The 27221-nt window shown below is 35.0% G+C and overlaps 1 protein-coding gene across 3 annotated transcripts in view; it reads left to right on the top strand.

The window, feature by feature from the left end:
* Positions 1-24025, top strand: part of GAS2L3 (growth arrest specific 2 like 3) — a 33670-nt gene extending 9645 nt beyond the window's left edge. The window contains exons 1-9 of one of the 3 annotated variants that reach the window (XM_081247855.1): positions 994-1113; positions 2015-2062; positions 7010-7178; positions 8336-8451; positions 10728-10869; positions 14958-15021; positions 15729-15867; positions 18074-18181; positions 19977-24025. In XM_081247855.1, coding sequence (XP_081103981.1) covers positions 2039-2062; positions 7010-7178; positions 8336-8451; positions 10728-10869; positions 14958-15021; positions 15729-15867; positions 18074-18181; positions 19977-21308 — 2094 coding nt within the window. In that variant the 5' untranslated portion in view covers positions 994-1113; positions 2015-2038 and the 3' untranslated portion in view covers positions 21309-24025. Of the gene's footprint in view, positions 1-993; positions 1114-2014; positions 2063-4385; positions 4434-7009; positions 7179-8335; positions 8452-10727; positions 10870-14957; positions 15022-15728; positions 15868-18073; positions 18182-19976 lie in introns of those variants that run through there. The other 2 variants (XM_081247854.1, XM_081247856.1) reach the window with 2 other exon arrangements.
* Positions 24026-27221: the final 3196 nt, after the last annotated feature.

Here is a 27221-nt window from a genome sequence, read left to right as displayed (position 1 = left end):
GGTTTATGTGGAAAAAAAAAATGTAGAGACTGAGACTTTTAGGGAAAGACAGATAAGAGGAAAGCAGGTAATAAACTGAGTAAGAAGCAAGAATTGGGATTGTGATGCAGATTGGGGACTGGGCCAACTGTAGACAAGAAGCTGCTTTTGGGATTCAATGCTTGAGACAAAAATGATTTGGAAAGAGAATAGTGAATGACTAGAAAGTATGAATAACTGGCTCTTAGGATCTGGAACACAGTAAATACTCAGGAGTTAATGATGATTCACTGATACAATCTCATCAGTTTATAAAAGTTTTCCAATAAAAGCATATATTTGTGTACCTGATAGTTTTTCACATATGAAGATATATTATAACTTATCTGAGTACCATTTATTAAATAACTTCTTTTTAAAGGTAATCCAGATGGTTAATATTTTGTTATCTTTAAAGTAGTTCTTTCTATTACGTAAGAATGATGTGGGGGAAGATATATATATATATATATATATATATATATATATATATAAAATAGACTCTGCTAAAGTTCAGTGATTGAAGGTTGTGCACAAATTCTTCATTTCTTTCATAAAAGTAATTTTGTTGAATTTTCCATAAAAACTGCAACTACTAAACATTCTTGTGATAGCTTCTTTGTGACTGTGTCACTGTTCTTGATTTGCACACGCCTTATAATTCAGGCCTTCTTTTGTTTGGGGTTGGCAGTTCCAGCTGTTCAAGCTCTTGTCTGATTATGTGAGACTCCTTATTTTAATGGGAGCAGCTTCTTTGCTGTATTTTTAAAAAATGGTCTCGGAAGCTTCTTACTGTGGATCTTTGTTGGGGACAAAGGATTATTTATGCTAAAGGAAAACGTATTCCCCACTGAGTTAGCTCGTGGGAAGCATAACAAACTCATTAGTAATGCTCAATTGTACTTTGGCCTTTTGCTAGGGTAGAGAGAAAGAAAAATGACATCAAGGACATTCTGCTGTCCTTTGCCTTCTTGCGAAGACAATGTGATGTGTAACATCAGACTTTTCAGTTAGGTTTAGCTCCAGTTCAGCTTTGGTACTGGAAGAAATGTTCCTGAGAGGAAAGTGGGATGTGTAGTTGGCACTGTACCTGAGGTATGTTTGGTATAACTTAGGGGAGAAAGTAACTTTTCCTTGGAAATTGATAGCCTTATAAGCCATTTTCTATTTTTTCTTAGAATACTTTAATGGTGGTTTACAATAAAAAATAGACTAGTATATTATGCTGCTATAAGCAATCTAAAATCCTAGGTTTTATATAGTCTATTATTCTGAGTGTTTTCAAACTCTTCACTTTCTTTCCTCTGAAAGTACATTAAAGAATTGTATTAATCTAACTTAAAGTTGTGGTTTTTTTCCTTGTATGTTTCAAGAATAGTCCTTTAGAGTTCAAATTCCTTTTTTTTTTTGGTCTTTAGCACCTCATGGAGAAAATAACTTATGGAAAATTATTAAGGAAAGGCATTGAGTATTGTTTCATAGTTAAAATTGATATTTTTCTTTATTACCTTGTCATCTGGTGGAAGAAGCTTATGGTTAAACTTGAGAATTTATACAAAGTTCGGATGAACTTATCTCTTTGTAAGGATCAGATGAGAGATACTTGACTTTCAGTATCAGTTGTTGTGATATTTGTATTTACATTATATTTACAGTGTGTTTACAGGGGAAAATTCTGGGGCACTTTTAAGGTAAGCTAAGTTTTATTGTTAGTTTTATTTTACTAGTCAGATGCTTCAAGAATTACTTTGATATTAGTGCCAGAAACTACATATTAAAGTGTGTTTCAGATTTTCCTCTTTCAAATGAGGAGTACTTTTATGAAGTAAGAAACTAGGAGTATGATTGCCTTCTCCTATGGTCAAATTATTCCAAATAGAAAAGTATTAGGTTTTCAGTCAGATAGGAGAATAAAGCAGATTCCTTGTAATTTGAGGGTTTGGGGGAGTAGGAAAGCTACCATTGTCTGCATATTAATGTTTTGTTTTATTTTCAGAGCAGCAATATCATTTCAGCATAGATGACCATGCTGCCTGCAATTCAAGTAAGTGGTTTTCTTGGGAAAATATATATTTAAGTTAATGAGATTAATATAATAAGATTACAATAGTTAGAAAAAAACTAAAATTATCACAAAAATTTTCTATTTTACTGTTTTTTTAAACATCAAATTTAATAACAGGAATACTATATTTTCACTTTCTAGTTCTGAAAAGACTTTAATATTAAGCTTTCATTTATACTGCGTATTTGTAAGATCAAAAATATCTTAAGATTGGTGGGTTCATCGTATTTGTACTACCCTGGGAAAAGAATTGGAATAGTTTGTGATTTTCTTCTCATTACAATTTAGTATATGTTTATAGTTAAAAGAGCTTTCAATGGAAACAAATATAAATTCTTAATTTTAGATAATTGTACACATGCCCTGTAATGCCTGTAAATAATGTGGCATTAAAACTTAAAATTTAGAGTGGTTTTTTTTGTTAGTATTTTGGTGAGGGGAAGCAAGATGGAGGTAATAAGACAAACCAGAATAATCTTACATTTGAATGATTTCCAGAGTTGGTATTTATTCTTAGATCCTTTAAAAGTTTTCTTTCTTTTGACATAAATAGAACATGACTGAATTTTAACTTAAAGATAAAAATCACCTTGAAGGTCTACCTAGGAAGACGTAAGCAGCTGATAATAAATTTGCCTTTGAAAGTGAGAATTTTAGAGTCAGTCAGATCTTGTGTCTGATTTTTGTTCTGCCACTCTGCTTGTGAGATCCTGGCAAGTTATTTTACCTCTCTGAGTCCCCGCTCCCTTGCCTCTGAGGTGAGGATAATAGCGTGTATTTTTCAGGGTAGTTGTGAGGAATCAATGAGATAACATGAGCCAAGTTCCTCCTGGAATGTGTTGTTACATAGTAGGCACTTCAGAACTTTGGTTGTATCATTGATACAACAAAATTATCCGGATGTAAAGCTGGAGATTATAACTGTGTCGTGAAAGTTTTTTTTTTTTAATTAAGAAAGAAGGCTTATCAAGATAGCAGTGTGTGATAGCCTAGAGAAGATAACTTATTTATAAAATGGTTAAGAACAATTCTGAATGGGATGCTGCTTTCTCCCTCCTATGCTGTGCAGCTATATCCTCCTACTCTACTAATAAAGAGTTCTTTTGTACTGTTTTCCTTTGGGGACTTGGGAGTCCATGGCAGTCTCCCAAAAGGTCTTATTCTTCCCCTTTGGGTCCTCTCTAATCCACATTGAGTATGCTCAGAACTCCTTATTTCTCAGCCATTTTTCATCTGATTACTTCTATTCATCTCTTTTTATCCAAGTCTCAGAAATGTCATCAGTTTCATGTTGATTATATTTTCTCTATTCCTTATAAATTTAATCATTGCCACATTGACCATGTTTTTCTCATTTCTCTCCTAATGGCCATTAATACTTTCTTAAATTGGTGATTTTTTTTCATAGGGTTGTCTTATAGTTCCATGAACCCGTCTCTGACCTAGATTCCACAGATCTGTCCCTATTGATTCTTCTCCAAGAGTACCCTTGACATCCCTCACAGAAGTTTTTGCTTTTCTCCCTGGTGAATGTGAGAACTTCCTCGGATTTTCACCTCTTTGCTAATAAGGCTTCGTTTTTCATAAGTGCCTTGCAGAGAGGAGACACCCAGTAGATAGCTGGGGGTTTCTTATTCGTTTAATCCATGAAGGTCTTCCTTGCCCCTTTTTTATGTCCCTGATTCTGATTAGTAAATAAACTTACAGTCTAAAAATCAATGAACTAGATAGTTCCTACTCTCTTTTGGGTCACAGACCCTTTCCAGAATCTAACAGAAACTATGAACGCTCTCTCTCTGAGAAAAGGCCCATTTGTACGTAGGCCTAAATTTTTGCCTAAATGTAAGTTAAGTTTATATACTGATTCAAGTTCTTCTGTAGACTGCCTATGGTTAGGAATCTCTGCAATATGACAGCTTTCAGCATGATTGAGAACAATCTTTGTGCATTCAGGTTTTGTTATTAACATCTAGCTTTTAACAACATCAATATGCTACTGACTAGCCCAGGTTTTTATAGTTTTCTGCTTGCAATAATAGGAAAATCCAAGTACTCTTCTCCCTAATGTGGCAAGAACTTAGAATGACTTTTGTTAATTTTAGCTTCTCCATTTTCATAATGATATTTTCAAAACCACCTTCCTAGATAATGTACATCTTTCCTTGACAAACATTTGCATCATCTCTGCCTTTTGTCAGCTCAGCCAAATGGTTAAAGGACAAATAACATTCTGTTGACTGTAAAATACCATTTATTGTAAGATGCATCTTGATTTTGATGGTACAAAGAGTCATTTGCTAGTATCTGTTCCTCAAGTATTCAACTAATATTTTTGACTGCTTATCATGAGGTAGGTCTTATACTGAGTCCTGGGATTACAGAAGCACAACATGCTTATTGAAGGGAAGATTTAGATATTATATCTTTGCTATACTCCCTTTGAAGTAATTCTAAGAGAATTTGGGTAAATAACATCTTGGTTTTTTCCAAAAACTTTATGGGATCCTCATGTATTTAGGAGTTCATTCCCCAGTCTCTACCCTCAGTTTCTGAAATGATGCCCCTCGAATAACAATGTTTTTCTTAGTCTTTGGGTATTTTTATTAAGTTTTGCTACTCCTGCTTGCCTCTTGTGGTATATATTCATTGTCTTTCTTTGCCTGTGAGATTTTTAAAAAATGTGTTTATTTCTCATCATAGGAGATTGGAAGCAGCTCTTTTTTTTCCCCTCTATGTTTGTCTGGATTAACAATGGTGTTGTTATGGCTTTTGATTTGGTATAGTAACACTTGCCTCAAATAAACCTCAGTAAGTTTAATATATTTCAGGGGGAGAAATTATCTACATTGAAAAATCAAGACAGAACTAGATTCACTTGGTATTACCTATACTTATGCCTCTTTTTTAAAAAACTTTTTAAAATTTTATTTTAAAGCAATCACAAACTTGCAAAGTGGTTGTTAAGTGTAGAGTAGAGATATTTGTTTGCTGAACCATTTGAGAGTAGGTTGCAAATCTAATGTCCCGTTACCTCTGGTACTTTAGTGCATTTATCGCGTGCAAGGACTCCCTCCTATACAGCCACAATGAAATCATCAGAATCAGGATATTAGCGTTGGTACGGAACTACTATCTAATACTCAGACCACATTCAACTATTTGTCAGTTGTCCCAATAATGTCCAGTTCAGAATCACCTGTTGCGTTTAGTTGTCGTGTCCCTTAGTCTTTATTAGTATTTGCTTTCTTTAATGACCTTGACACTTTTGAGTATTACAGACCAATTATTTTGTAGAATGTCCCTCAATTTAGATTTGCCTGATGTTTTCTCACGACTAGATTCAGGTTATGCACCTTGGCAGGACTATCACAGAGGGATGTTGTGTTGTCTCCTTGTATTCTGTCAGGTGCATATGATTTTGATTCATCCCGTTGTTGATCATGTTCACCTGTGTCACTTGGTTAAGTTGCTGCCTGATGAGTTTCTCTACTGCGAAATTACTCTTTTTTTCTCTTTGTAGTAGGTATTTCTGGGGAAGTACTTTGAAAGTATATGGAAATCTCATTCCTCATCAAAATTCCAGTTTATTGATTTATTTGTATCTATGTGGACTCAGAGTTGTCCATTTTATTCAGTGTGTTATAATCCACTTATGTCATTATTTTGATGCTCAAATTCTTCTTGATTTAGCCAGCAGAAGTCCCTTCAAGCTGACTTCTGTGTCCTTTGCATGTCCCCATCATTCTTTGAGCACTTCTTTGCTTTCTGGTAAAACTTACTCGATTCCAGCACCATAGGGTTCATTCTAGTTTTCTCTCAGTCCATAGTTGTACCTCTTTTCTTTGGCAGTGAGAAACCTGGCTCCCATTGGATAAATCCCCGTGTCTGTAACCCGTCTCCCTTTGTTGCTGCCACCCCTCCCTGAGCTGATGCCCTTCTCTGCTAGGTTGGGTTCTGACACCCTGCACTGGGATGTTCCCCCGTTGTCCCCAGTGGACACCCTCTTTATCCTGCTCAGGGTCTGATGCTGCACAGGGCCGTTGCCATGCGTGGATGCCCGGTCACCTCACTCAAGCTCTGACCCTCCATTTCAAGCTGCCCTCCTGTGAGGACCCCTTTATCACTTCACTTGGGCTCTGATACCCCTTCCTGAGTTGAGATTTGACACAGTCTTTTCTCTAACTAATCTTATATTAAAAGTATATCTACTTGTATTTCAGAATTTTGCAAGTGTTGGTTTGATAGCATGTTTCTGTCAGTTTTTATTCTTAACCAGGGATTGACCAGGTAGTAAACATTTTTAGCTTAGTGAGTCAGTAGGCAGAATCAAAGCTATTATGTAGGTACTTGCATAACTACCATTTTAAAATGTGAAAACCATTCTTAGCTCGTGGGCCATGCAAAATCAAGTGACAGACCAGATTATTTAGAATTTTTTTTTAGATAACACTGTTATTATGATTTAAAGTTTATAAAATGCCAACTATGCATTCATTCATTTATCCATTATTCAACAAATATTGTTAGGTCCAATGCTAGATTCTACAAAGATGTATCTTATAAGGCAGGTATTATTAATTCATTTTACAGCCAAGATGCTGATACTCTGGTCAAGTAACTTGTTAAACTTATGCAGCTAACAAGTGAAAGAAAAAAATTATTTGTTGACTTTCATCCCCTCGGTTTGATGGTAGAATCCATTCATTAATTAGGGATTCACTTACATTTATCACAGAATTGAATACGGAAAGTGTCAAGTATCTAGGCTAATAGTTTGCTTCTAGTTTAATAACTTTCTGTGAGCTGCTGCAGCTCTGTATGTGTGTATATTAAATATGGTCTGTAATTCATTATTTAAATATAAATGTTAGGCATGCTGACTTTTAACAGGGTTGCACGCATTCAGTTGGTTGGTGTTTTCTCTAGGTGTGGTTTGGAGAAGACCTGCCTCTAAGTCCACGGAGTCCTCTGACTCCCAGACACGGGCCAGGTTTGGCTGATGTTTGTCAGTATGATGAGTGGATAGCTGTGAGGCACGAAGCTACCCTGTTGCCCATGCAAGAAGATCTGTCAATCTGGTTATCTGGTTTATTAGGTAAGGCTTGCAAAGATGCTCAAAATTGTAATCTCTTATTCAGTAAATGTTTATTGAGAATCTTACTCTTTGTCAAGGAATGATAGTTCCAGAGGCTGGGGATCCTCTAGTGAAGGAAATATTTGATGTCATTGTTCTCACCAAGCTTACATTCTAGTTGGGAAGATATTCTGATTCACCCTGACCCTCGGGGCTTGAATAGTAAAGCAAGTTTGAGGCTTAATGGAAGAGGTCAGTAGTAAGAGCTGTGAATAATCAACGTTTTAATTGTTAATGTTAAAAAAATTTTTAAGTGTATAGGTCTAATTTGGGGGTCTGTATTTTTTTGATTTTTTTTTTCCTCCTTAAACTTGTGTAGGGCATGAGATTCTGGGTGGAATATATGCTGTAGTTAAAATGATTCCTGTTTCTGAGGCTTCGAGGGGCAGAGGTATATGAAACCTAGGAGGAAATGTCAGCTTGGAGAATGCACGGCATCATATTTCTTTACTCAGTTAGAGGACATGAGTGCTCTGAACTTTCTCCCTAGAAAAAAATTCTCTTTTAAATAACAGAATTTCATGTAGCATTGTAAGGTTTTCGTGAAAAGGAATATATATGTATAAAGCTCATCTATGGTCTTTGAAGAGAATTAAAAACGCACTAAACACTCACTCTTATATCAGTTTGAAGATTTGGATAATTTCTTAAAAGTTTATTATGTAATAATGCTTCCAAATAAGGGATTTTAGAGGTGAAAAGTTGGTATTTTCTGAGTGCTTGTTACATTGTTATCTGTAATTTTTAAATTGCAACAAAGACCATCTTACTTATAGAGAATCTTTCTTGTGCAAGCAGTTGTAATGTGCAGTGAATCAAAACTTAACCTTAATAGTGGATCTTGAAATATAAAACACTTCGGTGTTTTTAAATGAAATAAAGTAGATGTCATTTATTTTTTCTGTGCGTCTTCACCACAGATATTTTTTCAGTTGACTTTCTCTTAATTTGATATTATCTGCTGTTTTAACTGTACCTTCTAAGAGTGAATGCTCGGTGTCTGATCTAATATTTGTCTAGTGTTTCAGTTATAATCCGATTACATTTAATTAAACTTTAACCATATTATTTGAATTTACTGTTTCTAGAAGGCTCTTAGCTTTGAAATATGTTTTTAGGTATTGAAGTTAAGGCAGAAAGGTTATTGGAAGAACTTGATAATGGAGTACTGTTATGCCAACTGATTGATGTTCTTCAAAACACGGTGAAAACATGCAACTCTGAAGAACCAGTGGTAAGAAAATGTTTGACAGTAGTGATTTAATACCTTGGTACATATTGATTTGCTTATGTACATTTCTTATCATCTCTACAAGGTTGTAAACTTCCAATGCAACTATATGTAAAATCTTGGATAATTTACTTAATCTTTTTGAGCATCTGAAAAAATATTCTCACTTGTAAAATGGAGATATTAACATTTACCTTGTAGGATATATTTTTGAGGATTCAGCAGCATTAAATGAGATAATATATAGATAGTGGTTCGCTTATATAGATAATGCCTGGTGCATAGTAAATATCTAAATAGCTAGTTCTTCTTGAGAACAATAATAGTACCTTCCTTATAGGATTCCTGTGAGAGTTAAATGAAAAAAGAAAAAAGAGGTTGTGATGGTTCCTGGCACACAGTTAAGAGCTATTATCATCATCTTTTTATTCTTTATATATTGTCTTCATGGTAAATTCATAAATATTGGTTGAATGAATAATACTTTTTTTAGACACTTTTCTACCGTTGACCCTGAAGTTGGGATTTGAGGTAGATAAGGTTTCCTCTCTTTTCATCAAATATGGGTATTTTCACTCATGGGATCTGGTGTCTGTGAGTGTGTATTCTAGATATTAACATAGTGCTGGTGGAAATATAAAGTAGTACAATCTTTCTTGGGGGACAATGGGTAACATATATCACATTGAAAATAAAGCACATCCTTTGATACGTAACATAATTCTAATTCCAGGAATTTATTCTAAGAAAATAACCACAAATTCACAAAAACAACTATGCAAAAAAAATTAAGAACAATCTAAATGCTCATCAGTAGAGAAGTTGTTTAAAATTAATTATGGTACCTAAACAGAGTAGAATATTATTTATTCATTAGAAATGACTATTTTAAATTTTTTTTTTAACCCCCAAAGATGCCTGCAACCTATCATTAAGTGTGCATGCACACATACACAAATCAGATTGCAGAATAGCCTGTTTATGTAGCATTCTGTAGGTACAGATACACTTGTGTATGGAGATGTCTTACTGAAATGTGGATGAGAAGATTTCAGTTGATACTAACCATCTTTGTATTTGGCTGTGTTGATTTTTTTTCCTATATACAACTAGAAAAACTCACAAGGTTATTGTAATCCTAGAAAATAATAGCAACAGGAAGGAAACATAAGGAACTGGTAATAGTGTGGTTCTCTCCAGGGAGAGAAAGGAACTGAGGGGTAGTGGTAGGAGAAAGACTTATACTCTACTGTGCCCATTGCATTTTAAAAAATCATATGTGTGAATTTCTTATTCAAGTAAAAATTTGAAACAAAACTAAAAACCCCTCAGCCGGGCTTCCCTGGTGGTGCAGTGGTTAAGAATGTGCCTGCCAGTGCAGGGGACGCAGGTTTGAGCCCTGGTCCGGGAAGATCCCCCATGCCGCAGAGCAACTAAGCCTGTGTGCCACAACTACTGAGCCTGCGCTCTAGAGCCCGCAAGCCACAACTACTGAGCCCACGTGCCACAAGTACTGAAGCCTGCACGCCTAGAGCCCGTGCTCCACAACAAGAGAAGCCACTGCAATGAGAAGCCCGCGCACCACAACGAAGAGTAGCCCCCGCTGGCCACAACTAGAGAAAGCCCATGCACAGCAATGAAGAACCAATGCAGCCAAAAAAAAAGAGATGAATAATTTCTAAAAAAAAAAAAAACAAACAAACCCTCAGCCTCAGCAGGATTATCTGAATACTTTTGGTCCAGGAAATAAAAAATTAGGATTCTTTAAAACTTAGCTTGTCAATTTTCAAAGAACTTTAATTAAGAATGGGCTACTACTTCCTTGTTTGAAAGTCTCCTCAAGAAACTCAGAACCATATTTATGAATCTGCAAATGAGGAAGTTAGCAAAATTGAGACTGTGTAAACCTTTAACATAGCAATAATTTTGTGTTTGTATTGAACTGTGTTTGGAGAGATATACTATACAGATGTGCTTTGGAATTATTAGACTGTCATTTTTTATCTTAACTAAGACTCTCATGTCATTTTAAAAAGAAAAGTTAGAGTTGTGTGATCTTACTGCTAATTTTGACCTGACTGTTTTCCTAGGAATCATTTTCTAGAATATGCTTAATGAAAAGCAAAATAAAATGATTTTTGAAGATGCCTTTTTCCTCTAGTGCTATGCACTTTTTAGTTACATTCAATGCACTGAACATTTATTTAGTAATATTAAAATGGATATTTAATGAAAATATCCTTGATGCATGTTTGAAATTATTCTTTTGTCTTTTCCAGAATTTTCCAATGAGAAAAGTGCCCTGTAAGAAGGATGCTGCATCAGGTTCGTTCTTTGCTAGAGACAATACTGCGAACTTCCTTCACTGGTGCAGGCACATCGGGGTTGATGAGACTTACCTCTTTGAATCTGAAGGTTTAGGTAAGTGTTGTTGTTGTGTTTAATGTTTATTAGGATATTTTTGTATGCCTCACTTCTAATTTTTCTTTCCAAATAAGGACTCAAATGCCACATCGCATTTTACTAGAAACATTTATACTCTAAATATATGTAAACAATTGGAGAATCAGATTCCAGATCAAATGTATGATAAAAGCTTTTCATTTATGTTTTAGATCCTATATATCTAGAATGGCCTGGACATATTTTACTTCCTAAATGAGTTGGCTATGGGAAGGTTTTGGACTGATGCTTAACTAATTAATGTTTTCATCAAGAATTACTCTATCAAGTCTAAGTTACTAGTAATTTCTCTTTAACTAGATAATTACAGAAATAACAGAAGGCCAAATGATGTATGTTCATGGTGTTTAGATTTACCTCGTAAACAGTAGCTGCCAATTTGGTTATCTAAATGGGCTAATGCTTTTTAAAAGTCATGCTCTATTGAAGAATTATTGATGTATTTTCTCATTTCATTTAAGTCAACAGAAACATCTGTGCAGTGACCAAAGTGAAAGCTATCTAAGTTTTAGACTATATATTTCCTCAAAGTATTTATGTGTGTGTGCGCGTGTGCATGCACACGCGCACACACACACACACACACACACACAGAGAATTTATAATGTTTTGATAAGAGCAGTAGCATACCAAGGGCGGGGGTCATGGGAATAGTATTCGGCCCTGGTAGAGAGAAGTATTTTGTCACTGACGTTGCTTAGATTTGCTGGTTCATGGTGATAATAAAAAGCAAACCAACTTTTTAGTTGGTTTCATTATTGTTTTAAGTTATTAATATTGTAAATATTTCTATTGACCATGCACACCCTGTTGCCTGCAGACAGGTAGCTGTTCCCCACTGTTACCTGTTTAGTATGCCTCTGGATATTCTTATCCAGTGTAGAATTAAAACTAATGGATTGCTCTTTTACCCCCCAGTTTGCACCCTGCTTTAATCCAGGTGTGCTGATCATTAAGAATATTAGGTTTCTTTTTATTCATAGCATTTAGAAAAATTGAGGTATGTTCACATAACATAAAATTTATCATTTCAAAATGTAGATTTCAGTGGTTTATAGTATACTCACGATTTGTGCAGATATCACCACTTATTAATTCCAGAACATTTCCATCACTCCAAAAAGAAAACCCATACCTGTTAGCAGTTGGACCCAGTTACTCCCTATCTCCATCCTCTGGCAACCACCAGTCTACTTTCTTTCTCTATAGATTTGCATACTCTGGACTTTTCATATAAATAAAATCATGCAATATGTAGCTTTTGTGTCTGGCTATTTTCAGTTAGCATTATGGGTCATTTATGTTGTAGCATCTAACAGTACTTCATTCCTTTTTATGGCTGAACGATATTTCGTTGTATGGATATACCACACTTTTTAAATCTACTATCAGCTGATGGACACTTTGATTGTTTCTGTTTTGGGGTTATTATTAATAATGCTGCTATGAACATTTGTATGCAAGTTTTTGAGTGAACATATGTTTTAAATTCAGGGATATACCTAGGAGTGGAATTATTGGGTCATATGGTAATTCTGTGTTTATCTGTTTGAGGAACTACCAAACTGTTTTCACAGTGGCCACACCATTTTACATTCCCACTAGCAATGCGCAAAGGTTCCAATTTCTTCACATAGTTGTCAACACTTGTTATTATTTTTTAAAATTACAGCTGACCCTTGAACAATCCAGGAGCTAGGGGTAGCGGTCCCCTAACCCTGCAGTCAAAAATCGGGATATAACTTTACAGTCAGCCCTTTGTATCCACGGTTCTGAATCCACAGATTCAACCAACCACAGATCTTATAGTACTGTAGTATGTATTTATTGAAAAAAATCCATGTGTAAGTGGACCCACACAGTTCAAACCATGTTGTTCAAGGGTCAACTGTATAACCATCCTAGTGGGTGTGAAGTGGTATCTCATTGTGGTTTTGATTTGCATTTCCCTAATGACTAATGATGTTGAGCATCTTTACATGGGCTTATTGGCCATTTGTATATCTTCTTTACAGAAATGTCCATTCAAATCTGCTCATTTTTGGGGGAGTCAATTGTCTTTTTTTTGTAGACTTGTAAGAGTTCTTTCTTTATTCTGGATATTAGGCCCTTATTAGATATATGATTTGCAAATATGTTCTTCTGGTCTTTGGGTTGCCTTTTCACTTTCTTGATAGTGTCCTTTGATGCATAAGAGTTTTTAATTTTGATGAAGTTCAGTTTATCTTTTCTTTGATTGCTTGTGCTTTTGGTGTCATATCTAAAAAACCATTGCCTAATCCAAGATCACACAGATTTTCACCTATTTTTCCTTCTAGGATTTTTATAGGTTTAGCTTTTACATTTTGAGTTATTTTTTGTATACGGTGTGAAGAAGGAGCCTAAATTCATTCTTTTGCATGTAGATATCCAGTTGTCTTAGCACCATTTGTTGAAAAGACTGTTTTTTCCCCTTTGAGTTGTCTTGGCACCCTTGTTGAAAATCAATTGGACATAAACATATGAGTTTATTTCTGGACACTTTCATTCCACTGCTCTGTATGTCTATCCTTAAGCCAGTAAACACTGTCCTGATTACTGTAGTTTTCAAATTGGGTAGTATGAGTCTTCCAACTTTGTGCATTTTAAAAGTTGTTTTGGCTATTCTATATTTCTTACAGTTCTTTATGAATTTTATCATCAGCTTGTCCATTTCTGGAAAAAAAAAGGCTTTTGGAATTTTGATAGGGATTGCACTGAATCTGTAGGTCAGTTTGGAGAGTATTACAATAACAATATATGTCTTCCAATCCATGAACATAGGATGTCTTTCAATTTATTTATATCTTATTTAATTTCTTTCAACAATATTTTATAGTTTTCAGTGTACAAGTCTTACAATTCTTTTGTTAAATTTATTCCTAAGTACTTTATTCTTCTTGAAGCTATTGTGAATGTAATCATTTCCTTAATTACATTTCAGATTGTTTATTGCTAATGTATAAAGTGCAATGACTTTTGTATATTGATCTCATATCCTGCAACTTTGCTGAACTTGCTTATTAGCTCTATTAGTTTTTTTGTAGATTCTTTAGGGTTTTCTAAACAAAGGACCATATCACCTGTAAATATAGTTTTCCTTCTTCCTTTCCAATCTAGATGGCTTTTATTTATTTTTCTTGCCCAAATGCCCTGGCTAGAACCTCAAGTACAATGTGGTAAGAGTGGACATCCTTCTTTTCCCCGGTCTTAGCCTCGAGGAAGACATTCAGTCTTTCACCATTAATAATGATGTTAGCTATGGGTTTTCCAGAGATGTCTATTTTCATATTCATAAAGTTCTCTTCTGTTTCTAGTTTGTTGAGTCTTTTTTTGTCATGAAAGGGTGTTTGATTGTCAAAAGCGTTTTCTGTGTCTACTGAGATAATTGTATATTTCTTTTCCTTTATTTTATCAATATGGTGAATTATATTGATTGATTTTCATACGTTGAACCAACCTTGCATCTCTGGGATAAATCTCACTTGCTGCTGGATTCAGTTTGCCAGTATTTCATTGAGAATTTTTTACATCTGTGTTCATAAAGGATATTTGTCTTTAGTTTTCTTGTGATGTCTTTTTCTGACTTTGATATCAGGGTAATATAGGCCTCATAGAATGAGTAGAGAAGTGCTCTCTCCTCTTCTATTTTTGGAAGAGTTGAAGAAGGCTGTTAACACATAGTCCTGTGCTAAAGATAGTTTAGAATAAAATTGAAGTGATACGTTTCTTCAATAATATCTCCTGTTAAGAGATCTGAAATATTAATAATTTAATGTTACTAAGCTCTTAGTTTTTTAGACTTAAAATACTACACAGGTAAGCATCCATGGTAAATTTTAATCTTCTTGTTAACTATTTTCTTTTTAATTTCGGGAAGATGATAATATGTAGAAAAAGTAAAAGTCTTTTCTAAGTTTCCAAATAAGTAACACTACTGTCTTTTCTTTTACTTTACTTCTTTCATGCCATAAATATATTTGCCTATTTAATTTGCCCCCTAAAATATGTGGTCTTATTTTTCACAGTTTTGCACAAAGATCCAAGACAGGTGTATCTTTGTCTTCTTGAAATTGGTCGAATTGTGTCAAGGTATGTATTCCACAATATTTCAGAATTTCAATGTCATAAACATTTTTTAAGCTGCTTTATTTTATCTAGAACACTTTTCTATAAATGAAAATAATTTTTGATTGGAATAAAGGTAACTTAATTTACTATTTTTCTTTCTTTTTGTTTCTTTATTAACTTTGTTCTGTTCACGTGAGCCATGTCATGTGTCAACATCTGCTTGCTCATGTAGCTTGCCTTCATTTAGTATTAAACTGTACAAGTGGGTACTTACATTTTTCAGATCAAAAGTAGAGTAAGAGCATGCAATCTTTAAGCAGTTCAAGGCAAGGCAAGTCCTTTGGACCCAAAGAGGGTCTGACCAGAAGGCTGAAACCTGGTATCCTCCATACCTAGCTCGACCCCATCTTCACTCACGAGATGACTTGGTTTTTGGTTTTTGTTCTTTTTAACAAGCTGATTTTTAAAGGTATGCTTAGGATCCCTGATTGAATATTGGGAGCATCCAGTAACCCAAATATATATATGCTATGATGTAAAGATGATAATCTGAATTTGTGGCAATCTGTGGGACATTATAAAGCATTTCCAGATGTCCCAGTGAAACAACTGGTAGAAGAGAGTCATACAGACTCTATTTAAAAATAAAAGATAACCTATTGTGATATACATGGAAGTACTTGGCTCAGACTTCACTTGTTTGATGAGATCTCATGATTGGTTTTCAGCTATGGGGTTGAGCCACCAGTATTAGTAAAATTTGAGAAAGAAATTGAGCTAGAAGAGACCTTACTTAATACTTCTGGGCCTGAAGATTCCATCAGCATTCCAAAATCATGCTGTCAGCATGAAGAGCTGCACGAAGCTGTAAGTAATTGCACACTTTGTTTCAACTATGATGCGTCAGAATCTCAGAGTTCGTCAGAAGTGTTCCTCTTTCATTTTTATTGTACTTGAAGAGGGAAAAAAAAGTAGCATGAATGAAAGTATTTACTGCAGTACTATTTATAAGGCTGAAAAATTGGAAGCAATGTAAATACTCTCAAATTGGGCAATGGTTAGGTAAATTAGGAGTTACTATTTTAGCAGAATAATCATTTTTTGTAATCATTATGAAGACTATATAGCAACAAGAAAAATGTTAATTTTGTGAAAAGTATGTATCAGAACAAGGAGAATGAAAATAATTGATATTAGGGTAGTACCTTTACAGATGATTTTAATTTATTTAGCTGTTTCCTTTAATGTTAAAATGTTAATTACACAATAGCTAAAACCAGAAGAGAACACTTTTTATTCACAGCACTTACTCCTTTTAGGCTCACCAACTTATTTAGATTGTGGGTTAGTGCTGATTTGTACTGCTGAATATAAGTGGTATTTGGATATTTTAAACAAAGAAAATAAGTGACCTTTCATGCCTGCAAGCTTGTTATGAAAACTAAAAGGAACACATTTCTTTAAATATATATGTGCTATATGAATATATTCAGAATCCACCTATACATATGTGACCTGCTGAGATCTTATGGTCGTGTTTAAAATTAAGGAACAATTATCTGATTCATTATTTTGAGTGCTGTTAAGAAATATACAACTGCAATTCTGTGTACCTAAGAAACCTTAATGGATAGAAAATAATGACTGATATAATTACCTCCTTTCAAATTACTTTGTTATCTAACTTGTAAATGGTTCAAATAAATGTAAATTCTTTACCCAAGTTCAGAATGTTTTTTAGCCATCTTATGCATGTGGTATGTATGTGTGTGTATGCATGTGTGTACATATGTGCTCATATAACCAGACTGTGAACAAGATAAACTTCATTGAATGGCTTATGAAAATCAGTTCCGTTTATGATCATGTTATTTTGTTAAATGAATGATGTAGGGAGATAAATCAGGATCCTTCTGATCAGGGCTGGGTGAATCCACATGTGTCCATTTTGTGTAGATAATTAAGACACTCATAAATTTCTGTTAGTGCTCAGGTAAGTTGGGTATATCTGAAGAGACTTTCTTTAACATCATGCCTAAGTGTAATTAAGTGAATTTGTTTAGATATACTCTGTGTGACAAGTAGTTGAGAAAAATATACATGGCCTTGCTTTTTCAAAAATATAATTTTAGGAAAACAAAATGGTTTCCATAGTGGCTGATATGTGACTTTTTTTCAAATCAAACATATCTCAGCAAATATTTTCATTTAATCAATTTATATTAATTTCCATGTTTTAAATAAAGAATTCCTGAATTTTAATTTTTATTCCAGTTTTTACCATTTTTAAGATATTTACTGCAGTTAAAAATTCTGTAAGCCCCTTGAGGAGTAGAGGTAGGATTTTCGCCTCAGTTCTCATCTCCTTAGCAGACTATTGAAACAAAGTGAGTGCTTTTAGAAAAATGCCTCTTTAGTTGAAATTTTTAGAATTTACCTAGTCTTGGGTGAATATTGGATTGGCCAAAAAGTTCGCTTGGGTTTTTCGTAAGATGTTACGGAAAAACCCGAATGAACTTTTTGCCCAGCCCAATAGCTATAAATGCATCTCTGCCTATTTTAACAGTAACTTTGGAACAAATCTGGATATTCCCCCATACATACAGTATTACTTTCACATGGTGTTAAGGGACAAGTGAAAATTCCTGGTTAAACTTTATCTAACTGGTCCATCTTTGATTTGACAGATATATTAATCCAAGTCTTAAAACAATTCAAGCTTAGTAACGAACTGTTTCCTATGACTGAATGAATGTGTTTTGAATTGACTTCACTGTGTACACATTCACAGACCTCCTCCGGTGATCAGTGAGTACGAGACGGGCCTGATTGCACTTGGGCAGAGAGAGAGAGAGACTCCAGACTTCCTCACTGTTAGGTTTTATTAGATTAGCTAATGTCTAGTCTCAATATATGACAACAAGTAAAAGAGAAGAGATAATAAATAGTTGAACTGTCTTTAAATATTTATCTTTGAGTTTGATTTTCCCAACTATCAAATAACCTTGCATTTTAACATTAAACAAAATAGTATTTGTCACAAGCACTAAATCTTGTTTATTTTTAATCTTAGGTTAAACACATTGCTGAAGACCCTCCTTGTAGTTGTTCTCATCGATTTTCTATTGAGTACTTATCTGAAGGACGGTATCGACTAGGAGATAAAATACTTTTTATAAGAGTAAGTCCACCGTTTACATCCTGTTTAATCTTGTTTTGAAATTGAATTTATTGCTTGACCAACCTTCTTTTGTTCCCCTTTTACTTTTTAAAAAATTGGAATAGAGGATGTTATTAATGGAAGAATTTCACTGTATAGGAGGAAATATATGGAATATTTTCAAGAGTGTATAATGTGTTTAGGTAAACACGCTTAACATAGCAAACAACTAATTAAGCTAAGACTATTTGGACATTGAATATAATTGGGGGAAAAAATCTTTGAATACCTCAGGTAACTTATTCCATTTTTTAGATTTCCTAAAGAGGAATAATTTTCTATCATCATAAGAAGAAAAAAGCAAAACCAGAACATCTAATAAGATTAAATGTCAGTAAGAAGAAAAAGAAATAGAAACATTGCAGTTGATAATAATATAGACTTTGGGTCTTAAGTATGAAGCCTTTTTTTCACTGACACAGCATCAGCATCTATACTAATATGCTAATATACATGCTTATTTTCTTCCTTTGTCCCATCTGCAATCTGCAATTGATTAATTGTCCCCTTTGCTGATAAGGAGATTGAAGTTTACCTGTTCATCATTCTGTCCACTTATAGATACAAGAGCTGTTTTATTCCCAATTTAGGAATGTAATATAAAAGTATGTAAAAAATATAATTTTACCGGGCTTCCCTGGTGGCGCGGTGGTTGAGAGTCCGCCTGCCGATGCAGGGGACACGGGTTCGTGCCCCGGTCCGGGAAGATCCCATATGCTGTGGAGCGGCTGGGCCCGTGAGCCATGGCCACTGAGCCTGCGCATCTGGAGCCTGTGCTCTGCAACAGGAGAGGCCACAACAGTGAGAGGCCCACGTACCGCAAAAAAAAAAAAAAAAAAAAAAAAATCTATCTATCTATATATAGATATATATATATCTATATATATATATATAATTTTACCACCTATATTTTCTTTTATTTCATATATTATCATTAGTTCCCCATACCCTGTTCAACTCATACAGAAACAGGTATATGCATTTTGTCTTTTAATTAGCTTTCTTTTTTTAAGCAGTATGATATAGTGATAGTGCACAGAGCATGGGATTTAGAGTTAAAATTTGCAGAGCAGTCACATACAACTGTGCAGATTTGTCTGCTGAATGAATAGGGGCCTGAATCCGTCCAGCTTGGGCTGCGCTGGCAGACCCAGGATATATCTTGTCAACACAAAAACAGCTTTTGGGTTGGGCAGCCTGGTGCATTTGGGGCCAGGCCAAGCTGTGTGGTTTGGGACAGTTTCCTTAATCTCTCAAAGCCATAATTTTCTCATCTGCAAAGAAGAACTAGTAATAAATTATATCAAAGTTTTTGAAAGATTAAATTGATATGATACATATGAAAGTAATTTGTTAAATTCTAACATACAAGTTTTGGTAGTTTTTATGTTTCTTCTGTAATTATGTTTTTCTTTAGTATGAGACTGTTTCTCTCCTCCCCTCCTTTACTCTCCCTTTTCCTTTCTTCCTTCAATATTCAGTCCTTGCAGTTTTGCGTATTAGTAATTTGGATTTTTAGGATGTGTAAATATCTTCCTTACAAACTGGAGGATTCTCTGTTGTTAGTTGCATGATTCAATATGAATTAAATTTGTTACTTTAGTAATACAAGGAAGAGACTGGCAATTTATAGTGAAGCTGTTGGCAAATACACTGAATTTCATAGTCACAGACATCACAGACTATGACTGCTAATGAACCGTAACTGCACCTTACAGTTTTACAGCTTTATTTTTTACTTTCTTTTGGGGGAAAGATGCTTCATGGAAAACATGTCATGGTCCGTGTCGGTGGAGGCTGGGATACTCTTCAAGGATTTTTGCTTAAATATGACCCCTGTCGAATATTACAGTTTGCTACACTAGAACAGAAAATTCTAGCATTTCAAAAAGGAGTTTCTAATGAAAGTGTGCCTGATTCGTCCGCCAGAACACCTCAGCCTCCTGAAATGAATCCTTTGTCAGCAGTTAGCATGTTTCAGAAACAAAATTCAAAACCTGGCACACCAGTTGGTATTCCAAGGAGCAAAGAGAAGCAGATACGTCTGCCAGGTGTGTTGCCACCAGCATCTTCCCTGAAAGGAGGCAATCTGGCCTGTGGGTCAGTCCGTTCTAAATTTCCAAATTCTCCAGCAGTGTCCTCTCATCTCAAACTCACATCTTCAAAGGGCGTAACAAAGAAACCTCAGTCTCCTTCAAACGATGCATCGTCTTCATCTGCTTCTTTAAATCCAGTAGGTAAAAGCACTTTTTCACCAGCTTTATTAAGAACTGCGCCTTGTGTATCTGAGTCGTTGAGAAAATGTATCTCATCACCCAGTACTGCTAAGGCCAAGCTTATTCCAGCCCAGAAGTTAAGAGATGTGCCTGAGTCTACACTTTTGCCAAATAAGTGTTCTGGAAAAATTGAACCAAAGCATTTGAAACACCATCATGTGTCTTCCAGGGATTATGCAGTCTCTCACTCAGCTGCACATTTAAATTCATCATCAAAGTGTCCAAAGCCACCTAAGGCAAATCTGCACGTAAGGCCTAACCCTTCTCCTTCTTTCCAGTCTCCTGCAAAAGTGACAACATCCAGTTCTAAAACGATAACCACGGGTCTGAGAACACAGTCTCAGCCACGTGTTGGAGCTCCGCAAGCGGGGGCAATGCCAGCACAGAAACTTAAGTCAGCCTTGAATTTAAACCAGCCACTTTCTGTATCCTCAGTTGCTCCTGCAAAAGCTGCAGAGAAGTCAAAAGATAATATGGTTTCAGTTGCCAAAAAGCAGCCTCAGAATAAAAGCATGTCCCAGAAGACAGGACCCAGCTCCTCTAGGTCCCCAGGCCGTACCCCGCTGTCCATTGTGAGTCTTCCCCAGTCTTCTGTCAAAGCACAACCTGAACCAAAGTCAGCACAGACTGCCACCAAGAACCAGTGCTTAGCCAAAGGTCCTCCCAAAAGTGGCAAAGCCCCAGTTGCAACCAGGAAGCCACCCTCATCTGGCAAGGAGGCAGTTAGTGGAGATAAAAAACCTTCTGCAAAGAAGAAGGAAGACGATGATCATTATTTTGTTATGACTGGAAGTAAGAAACCTAGAAAATAAACATAATGTGTCATTCTAAGAGAACAGAGGAAGGAAAGAGAGTGAATGTGTTAGCTGCACACCTTAAAAGTTTCTTCTATTTGTGTTTATCCAAATAGGTTCAGACATTAAGTACAATAAGATGGGGGTAGAGGTTGGGGCGAGGAGGGGACTCGTCAGAATTCACACACCTGAATTCACCAGAAAGTACCCTTTTAAGGTGAACAGTGGTAAAATCACTGGGAGATTCTTATTAGTTATAGACATTTATATGATTTTCAGTCCATGACATCTTTGTTAATGTCTGCCCATTAATGGAAATGTAAAGCCAAATAACACTACTAGGTTTATAACTATAGTTGCTGTATTTTGAATATGTGTTAAATATGGAGGTTATTACCTGCTAATAGAAACAGAGGTGCTCTTAATATAAGTTATTGCATTTTAGTTAAAAAGCAACGGTTTGGCACTTGTCTTACAAAAGACATCTTGTTTTGCTTCCTGATCAGGATTGCCTGATGGAACAATACTAAGTACCAATGGCTGCTGCTGATTAGCTTACTGTTACTCTGGGTTTGGTAGAATTGCTATTATTTAAAATTTTTTTAAGCTTTCCAAATCAGAAGGAACTGATTTTTGTAACTGACTTCTATTAACCTTGGTAATATTTTGTTACCAATATTTTTGGTAAAAAAAATAAAATTAAGGTATTGAAATATAAATTGAAACTTGGAAAAAAATTTTTTCACATATTATTTATAAGAACTTATACCTTATATTTTAGATGGACATTGTGCAATGATTTAGTAGCTTTTAGCATATTAGAAATATTTTTTAATAATGTAATTTTCTGTGAGTGCAGATATCAATTTTTACATTAAAATAATGTTTAACATCAGAATTATGTTTTAACAATCTTAAAATTAAGGTGATATTAAAGAATATTAAAGTGGTGCTACATAAAAATTCTGTCATGTGATTACTGTTTTTCTTTAGCACAATAATACAAATTTTAATTAGAGTTTTCCAATTATGTTAATTTTCTTCAATAAAGTCATGCTGCCTTCAGTTTTCCAATGGCAAATGGACAGTATGTATGCAGCGTTTTCTGTTCTGTAGGCAGATTCTCCAAGGAACTTACCCAGATCATGTAGTGACTATATAGACTCTATCGATCTGGGATGATATTTATAAATAATATGTTTTTTAATAGATTATGACTATTTAAAAAATTGTTAATGTACTTTCAGAAGTTTTAGGGGTGTGTTTAATAACTTTACAGTATTATCAGCTATCATAGGTTATTATATTCAGTATTGAGGTCTGTGTTTCCCTATTTTAAACTAAACTGTTTTTTCTAAAGAAAAATAATGGTTCACACAAATGTGCAATCGTAGAATAAGCATCTTAAGCTGACTACTGATGTTTGTAGATTTTAAAGCAAGAAACTTTTGTATAAAACTAAGCTATCTTTTGTCTGAGAAATACAGTTAAAATCAAAGCTGTGTGCAGGCTAGTTTTTGAAATAATTGATGCTTCTCTTCTTAAAAGAGACAGTCACCAAATATTTAGTTGAGTTCCACTGTTGATCTGGGCATTGAGGGAGATAATATTTACATCTCTGGAAAGTGAAGTCAGTGTTCAAGAAGTACCAGAAGCTTTACATTTTTAGTGATGAGAAATATTTAATGCATCTTTCAAAGAGGAATAATTTTACCTTTAAGAAGGAGTTTATTCCTTTGTAAGACCAAACAATTCTGTATCAGTAACTTCAGGAATAAAAGTATCATCTGGCAGTTCCAAGAACTGGTTTTATTTTTTTGAAAAATTGTAAGTTAATTCATAAATAGCCCTATCTTCATCAGGCTACTGATGGTAGGAATTTCCATCTCCTATAGCTCTGTTATAATTTCACGCTTTGATACAGTGAGAATATTCTTGAAATACACATTTTATCCAGTATTCATGATCAGGGAACTTCTCCAATTATATTCACATTGGATGAATTTTTATTTATATATGGCTTACTCTTCCAAAATAAATTTTTTTTTAAGTAAGCAGTGGCTGAAAGATACTTTTTTCAAATATATTTTGAAATGCCCTTAAAGACCTAGTGTTTCTAATTGTTTTCACAATTTTAAAAGTACATTGTTGAAGTTAGAAAGAAATTATCATTTCTTCTTAATAGTAGTGCAAGATTTTAAGTTCCTTTTTGTTTAATATTTAGTAAAATGAATATTAAGCTTAAATTACTGACGTACCTGGAAGAAGAAATAATGTGTACTTTCAAAAAATAATGAAATATTTTAATTTTTCATTTCTATAATTTATTAACGTGACTAACATATCAAATAAATCTTCAGAGGAAAATGAAATGCTGATTACTTTTGCATTATTTGAGCTTACAGTAGATGTTTAAGGCTTATATCTTTAAAATGCTTTGATAAATTAGATGATCTCTAACTTTCCTCTCCACACTGAGTTAACAATTCTTAATAGATAAGGGAAATTTTTTGAAAAAAGAAATTACTGTTCCTTCTGCAATATATATCTGATACAAAAATCTGTTACTTCTTTAAAAGGCTTTATTTACAAGTTGTCATGATACAGTCATATCTAGGTTTATGTACTGACTCCATTTGAATCCAGATTTGTGTATATTTTCTTGTGTCAGCAGTGTTTGTATCAGATTTTAACTTATATTTTCTCAAGTATTAAAGTTTAAACATATATACCAAGTCCTCAGTTTACATTTTTGTGTGTTCTGAATACATTCTGATCACTTGGTTCATGTCAGAAATTGCATATATGAAGCATTCATAATTTGAGGATAGTTTTAATTTTATTACTATTTAAAATGCCCTTCTGATACCTGTGGAATTTATTTCACTGCTCCTAGGAGATTATCAAGGTTTTGCCATTAATAACGGTATTTGTTCCGCAAGTTGTTGTATTTGCTAGAAGTTTGTCTCAGTAAGGCTAGACTCATATTTAATAATCTCTGATGACAGAAATAATTTATAAGTTATGAAAGCAGAATTCTATAGATCACATAAGTATTGTGTTCACAGAAGGCTACTGACAGTAGGAATTTCCAATTCCTGCAATTCTGTTTTAATTTCACACTTTGATACAGTGAGAATATTCTTGAAATATTCATTTTATCCTATATTCATGATCAGAGCAATTATAAAAAGCAGTTAATTAAATATGTATTTTCTGTGATGTTTCCAAATGAAAACAAAAACACCACTTAGACAAAATCAAAATTCTTATTATATTTTCCTAATCATTTGTGAATGTAAAAATTTTAAACAAGTTCATTTTATGAAATTTTGGGGAATATTAGGAAAATATTAAACACTTGCCAGTAAATCTGAAAATATAAAGACACATATTTTATTCAATTAGCTATTTTCCTATAAATATACTGTTTTCTTGTAGAAAAACACAATATGACTCGATCTTGAAAAAATAATACATGCAAAGATTTAGCTATAAGGATGTTAGTCATAGCACATCATTAATATTGTTATGACCATAAAATAGAACACCATACAGACATTAAAAAATGATGTAGGTGTTGATTCTTTTTCTTCTTTCCTCTTTTTTTTTAAACCTTTTGGTTTATTTATCTTCATGTAGGTTATGTAACAAAGTGTATTTCAGTAGTCACTTAAAACTAAATTCCTGAATTCTCACATTGTTTAGAAATATCACAGGAATCCTTTATGGGTTGAGCAAGACTTTTGTATCAGTTCATGAGGTATAGTGATATATTCTTGAAGTTGGCTGTGGCTATAGCCAGTTTGCATATCTGAATATGATGACACTACTTTTGATTAGTCACAGCCACTGGTGAGGATAATTGACTAATTTAAAAAATGCTCGGCAAACACCTGGGATTTATCTTAAAAGATGTATGTATGGTGATGAAGTGATTTGTTTTGAGAGATAGCAATGATAAAACAATATATAATATTTCTGAATTGTCTGTGTTCTGCCAGGCACAATACTTATTGCATGGTGTGTGAAAGGATTTTTTCCTGAGGAAATGTTGTGGTAGAGTTTGAAGAAGCCTGCAGATATGACCTGCTTATTTCTGGAGGGGAATGGACAGGAGAGGGGAAGAGGGCAGTAATAAGAGAGGCCTTGAAGTTATGGATTTCTTCCATTACATTAAATAACAGAGAGTGCTGCACTTTTACAGAAGAAAAATGTTAGGAACTTTCCAACTTACTATCCAGGTTTTTGTTTTAAAATATTTATTTTCGGGGTTTGAGAAGATACTCAGAGCATCATGTATAGACTTAGATTAGCAAGGGTCCTGCTACTGCCTTATTCAATCCTCACATTGAACAGATGAGGAAACTCAGCCCAGGGAGTTTGTTGATAGAGCATGTTAGCTACTGAAGTCACACCAACCTGTGAGCATCAGAGTGAAGTCAAGGCAGTGGTCCCAGGGAGCTATGTGAGTTACCCTGAGTGCTGGCCCCTTCAGTGGGTCCTAAATGCATTGGGTCTAGCCCAGCAGATTCCTTGTATTACCTGTATTGATGATTATTCCAAAACAATCTACTCAACCACAAGGCACTGAAACACCAACTCACTCATTTGCTCATTTAGCAAACAATTTTTCTGAGTGTCTGTGGCAGACACTAAGCTAGATGCTAGGGATACAGTAGTAAGACTGGTCACTGCTCTCCAGGAGAGGACAGTCTTCATTCAAGTGGTTAAAAAAAAAAAAAAAGTATGATGTTCTTTTTGACCGTAGCCCACTCGGTTCTTTCTGGGATAAGATACCTTGGTGAAAACTGCCTGTCTTTTCTCATACTGCTTCGGATCAGGAGCCCATAGAAAAAAGTGAAAAACTTGTATTTGTATCTGAGCCTTAAGAACAAGAGTCATTCACCACCAACTGTTTCTCCGAAAATAGAGCAGAAAGAATCAAGTCCTAAACAAGGGATGGGAAACAAAGAAATCTGAGCTTTCTCTGGATAAGCCATCAAGAAGCACACATCTCTAATACAAGGATGCTCTTCTAACTCTAGAATGTTTCCTGTGACAGTGGGGATTGACTCCCACCCTGACCCCTCCACAAGCTCCACCTTGGCCTTAACAAGTGTGCCACAGACTGAGGTGGGATCTCAAACCAGCTGCCTGTGGGAAGGCTGGTCTCCCTCCAGCCACCTCAGTCATGTTGGAGGAACACAGCTTCGAGCAGATGCTCCCTGGGATTTGACATCTCAGTGCCCCCTCCTACCGCCTCAGCAGTTGACAGGAAAATTGTCCTGTAAAATGCATTGCTATGACTCAGAACAGCACCTTCTGGGCCTTTGCAGCATCTTCCTGGCTGGCCTGTAGCCCCAAGGGACCCATAGGTGTCCTGGGAAGACCTGGTGTGTTAGGTCAGCTCTTTTGGTTGCAAGAAACAGATTCACTTCAGTTCTCTTTAGTACTGTGTTGTTTAATGGATACACAGAACCTAAAAAGGACAATAGGAATCCGGCAGCAACCCAGAAATATCTGTTTAGTGAGCCTCACAGAAATCGGAACTGGAGTCATTGAGAAACATAGGGAGCTCTAGAGATAGGTAATCTCATCTCCCTTCTGCAGCCCGAGTTCCCCCCTTCACTGTGGTGTTCTGCCAGGAACATACTCTAGCCAACCTCCAACCTTCTGATCCTCTTTGTGGGTTTTCTTGCATCTTTGAAAAAACCCAGCCAACCAACCAACCAAACAAACAAAAACTACCTGATACCATTTACCCGTTAAAAGTCTCCAGAGAGAATCTGATTGGTTTAGTTAATTACCATTGTTCTATTTGGGGCAGTATTTTGCTCCAGGCCACTGCACAGGTCACTAGTCAACCAATGGTTGGCTGCCCTCCATATACCCATCCCCCTGATGAACCAGCATGGTGAACAGATAGGT

Source organism: Mesoplodon bidens, assembly GCF_964165515.1.
Source record: "Mesoplodon bidens genome assembly, chromosome: 11".
NCBI classification, from domain to species: domain Eukaryota; kingdom Metazoa; phylum Chordata; class Mammalia; order Artiodactyla; family Ziphiidae; genus Mesoplodon; species Mesoplodon bidens.
This window is presented reverse-complemented; position numbering and strand designations above follow the sequence as displayed.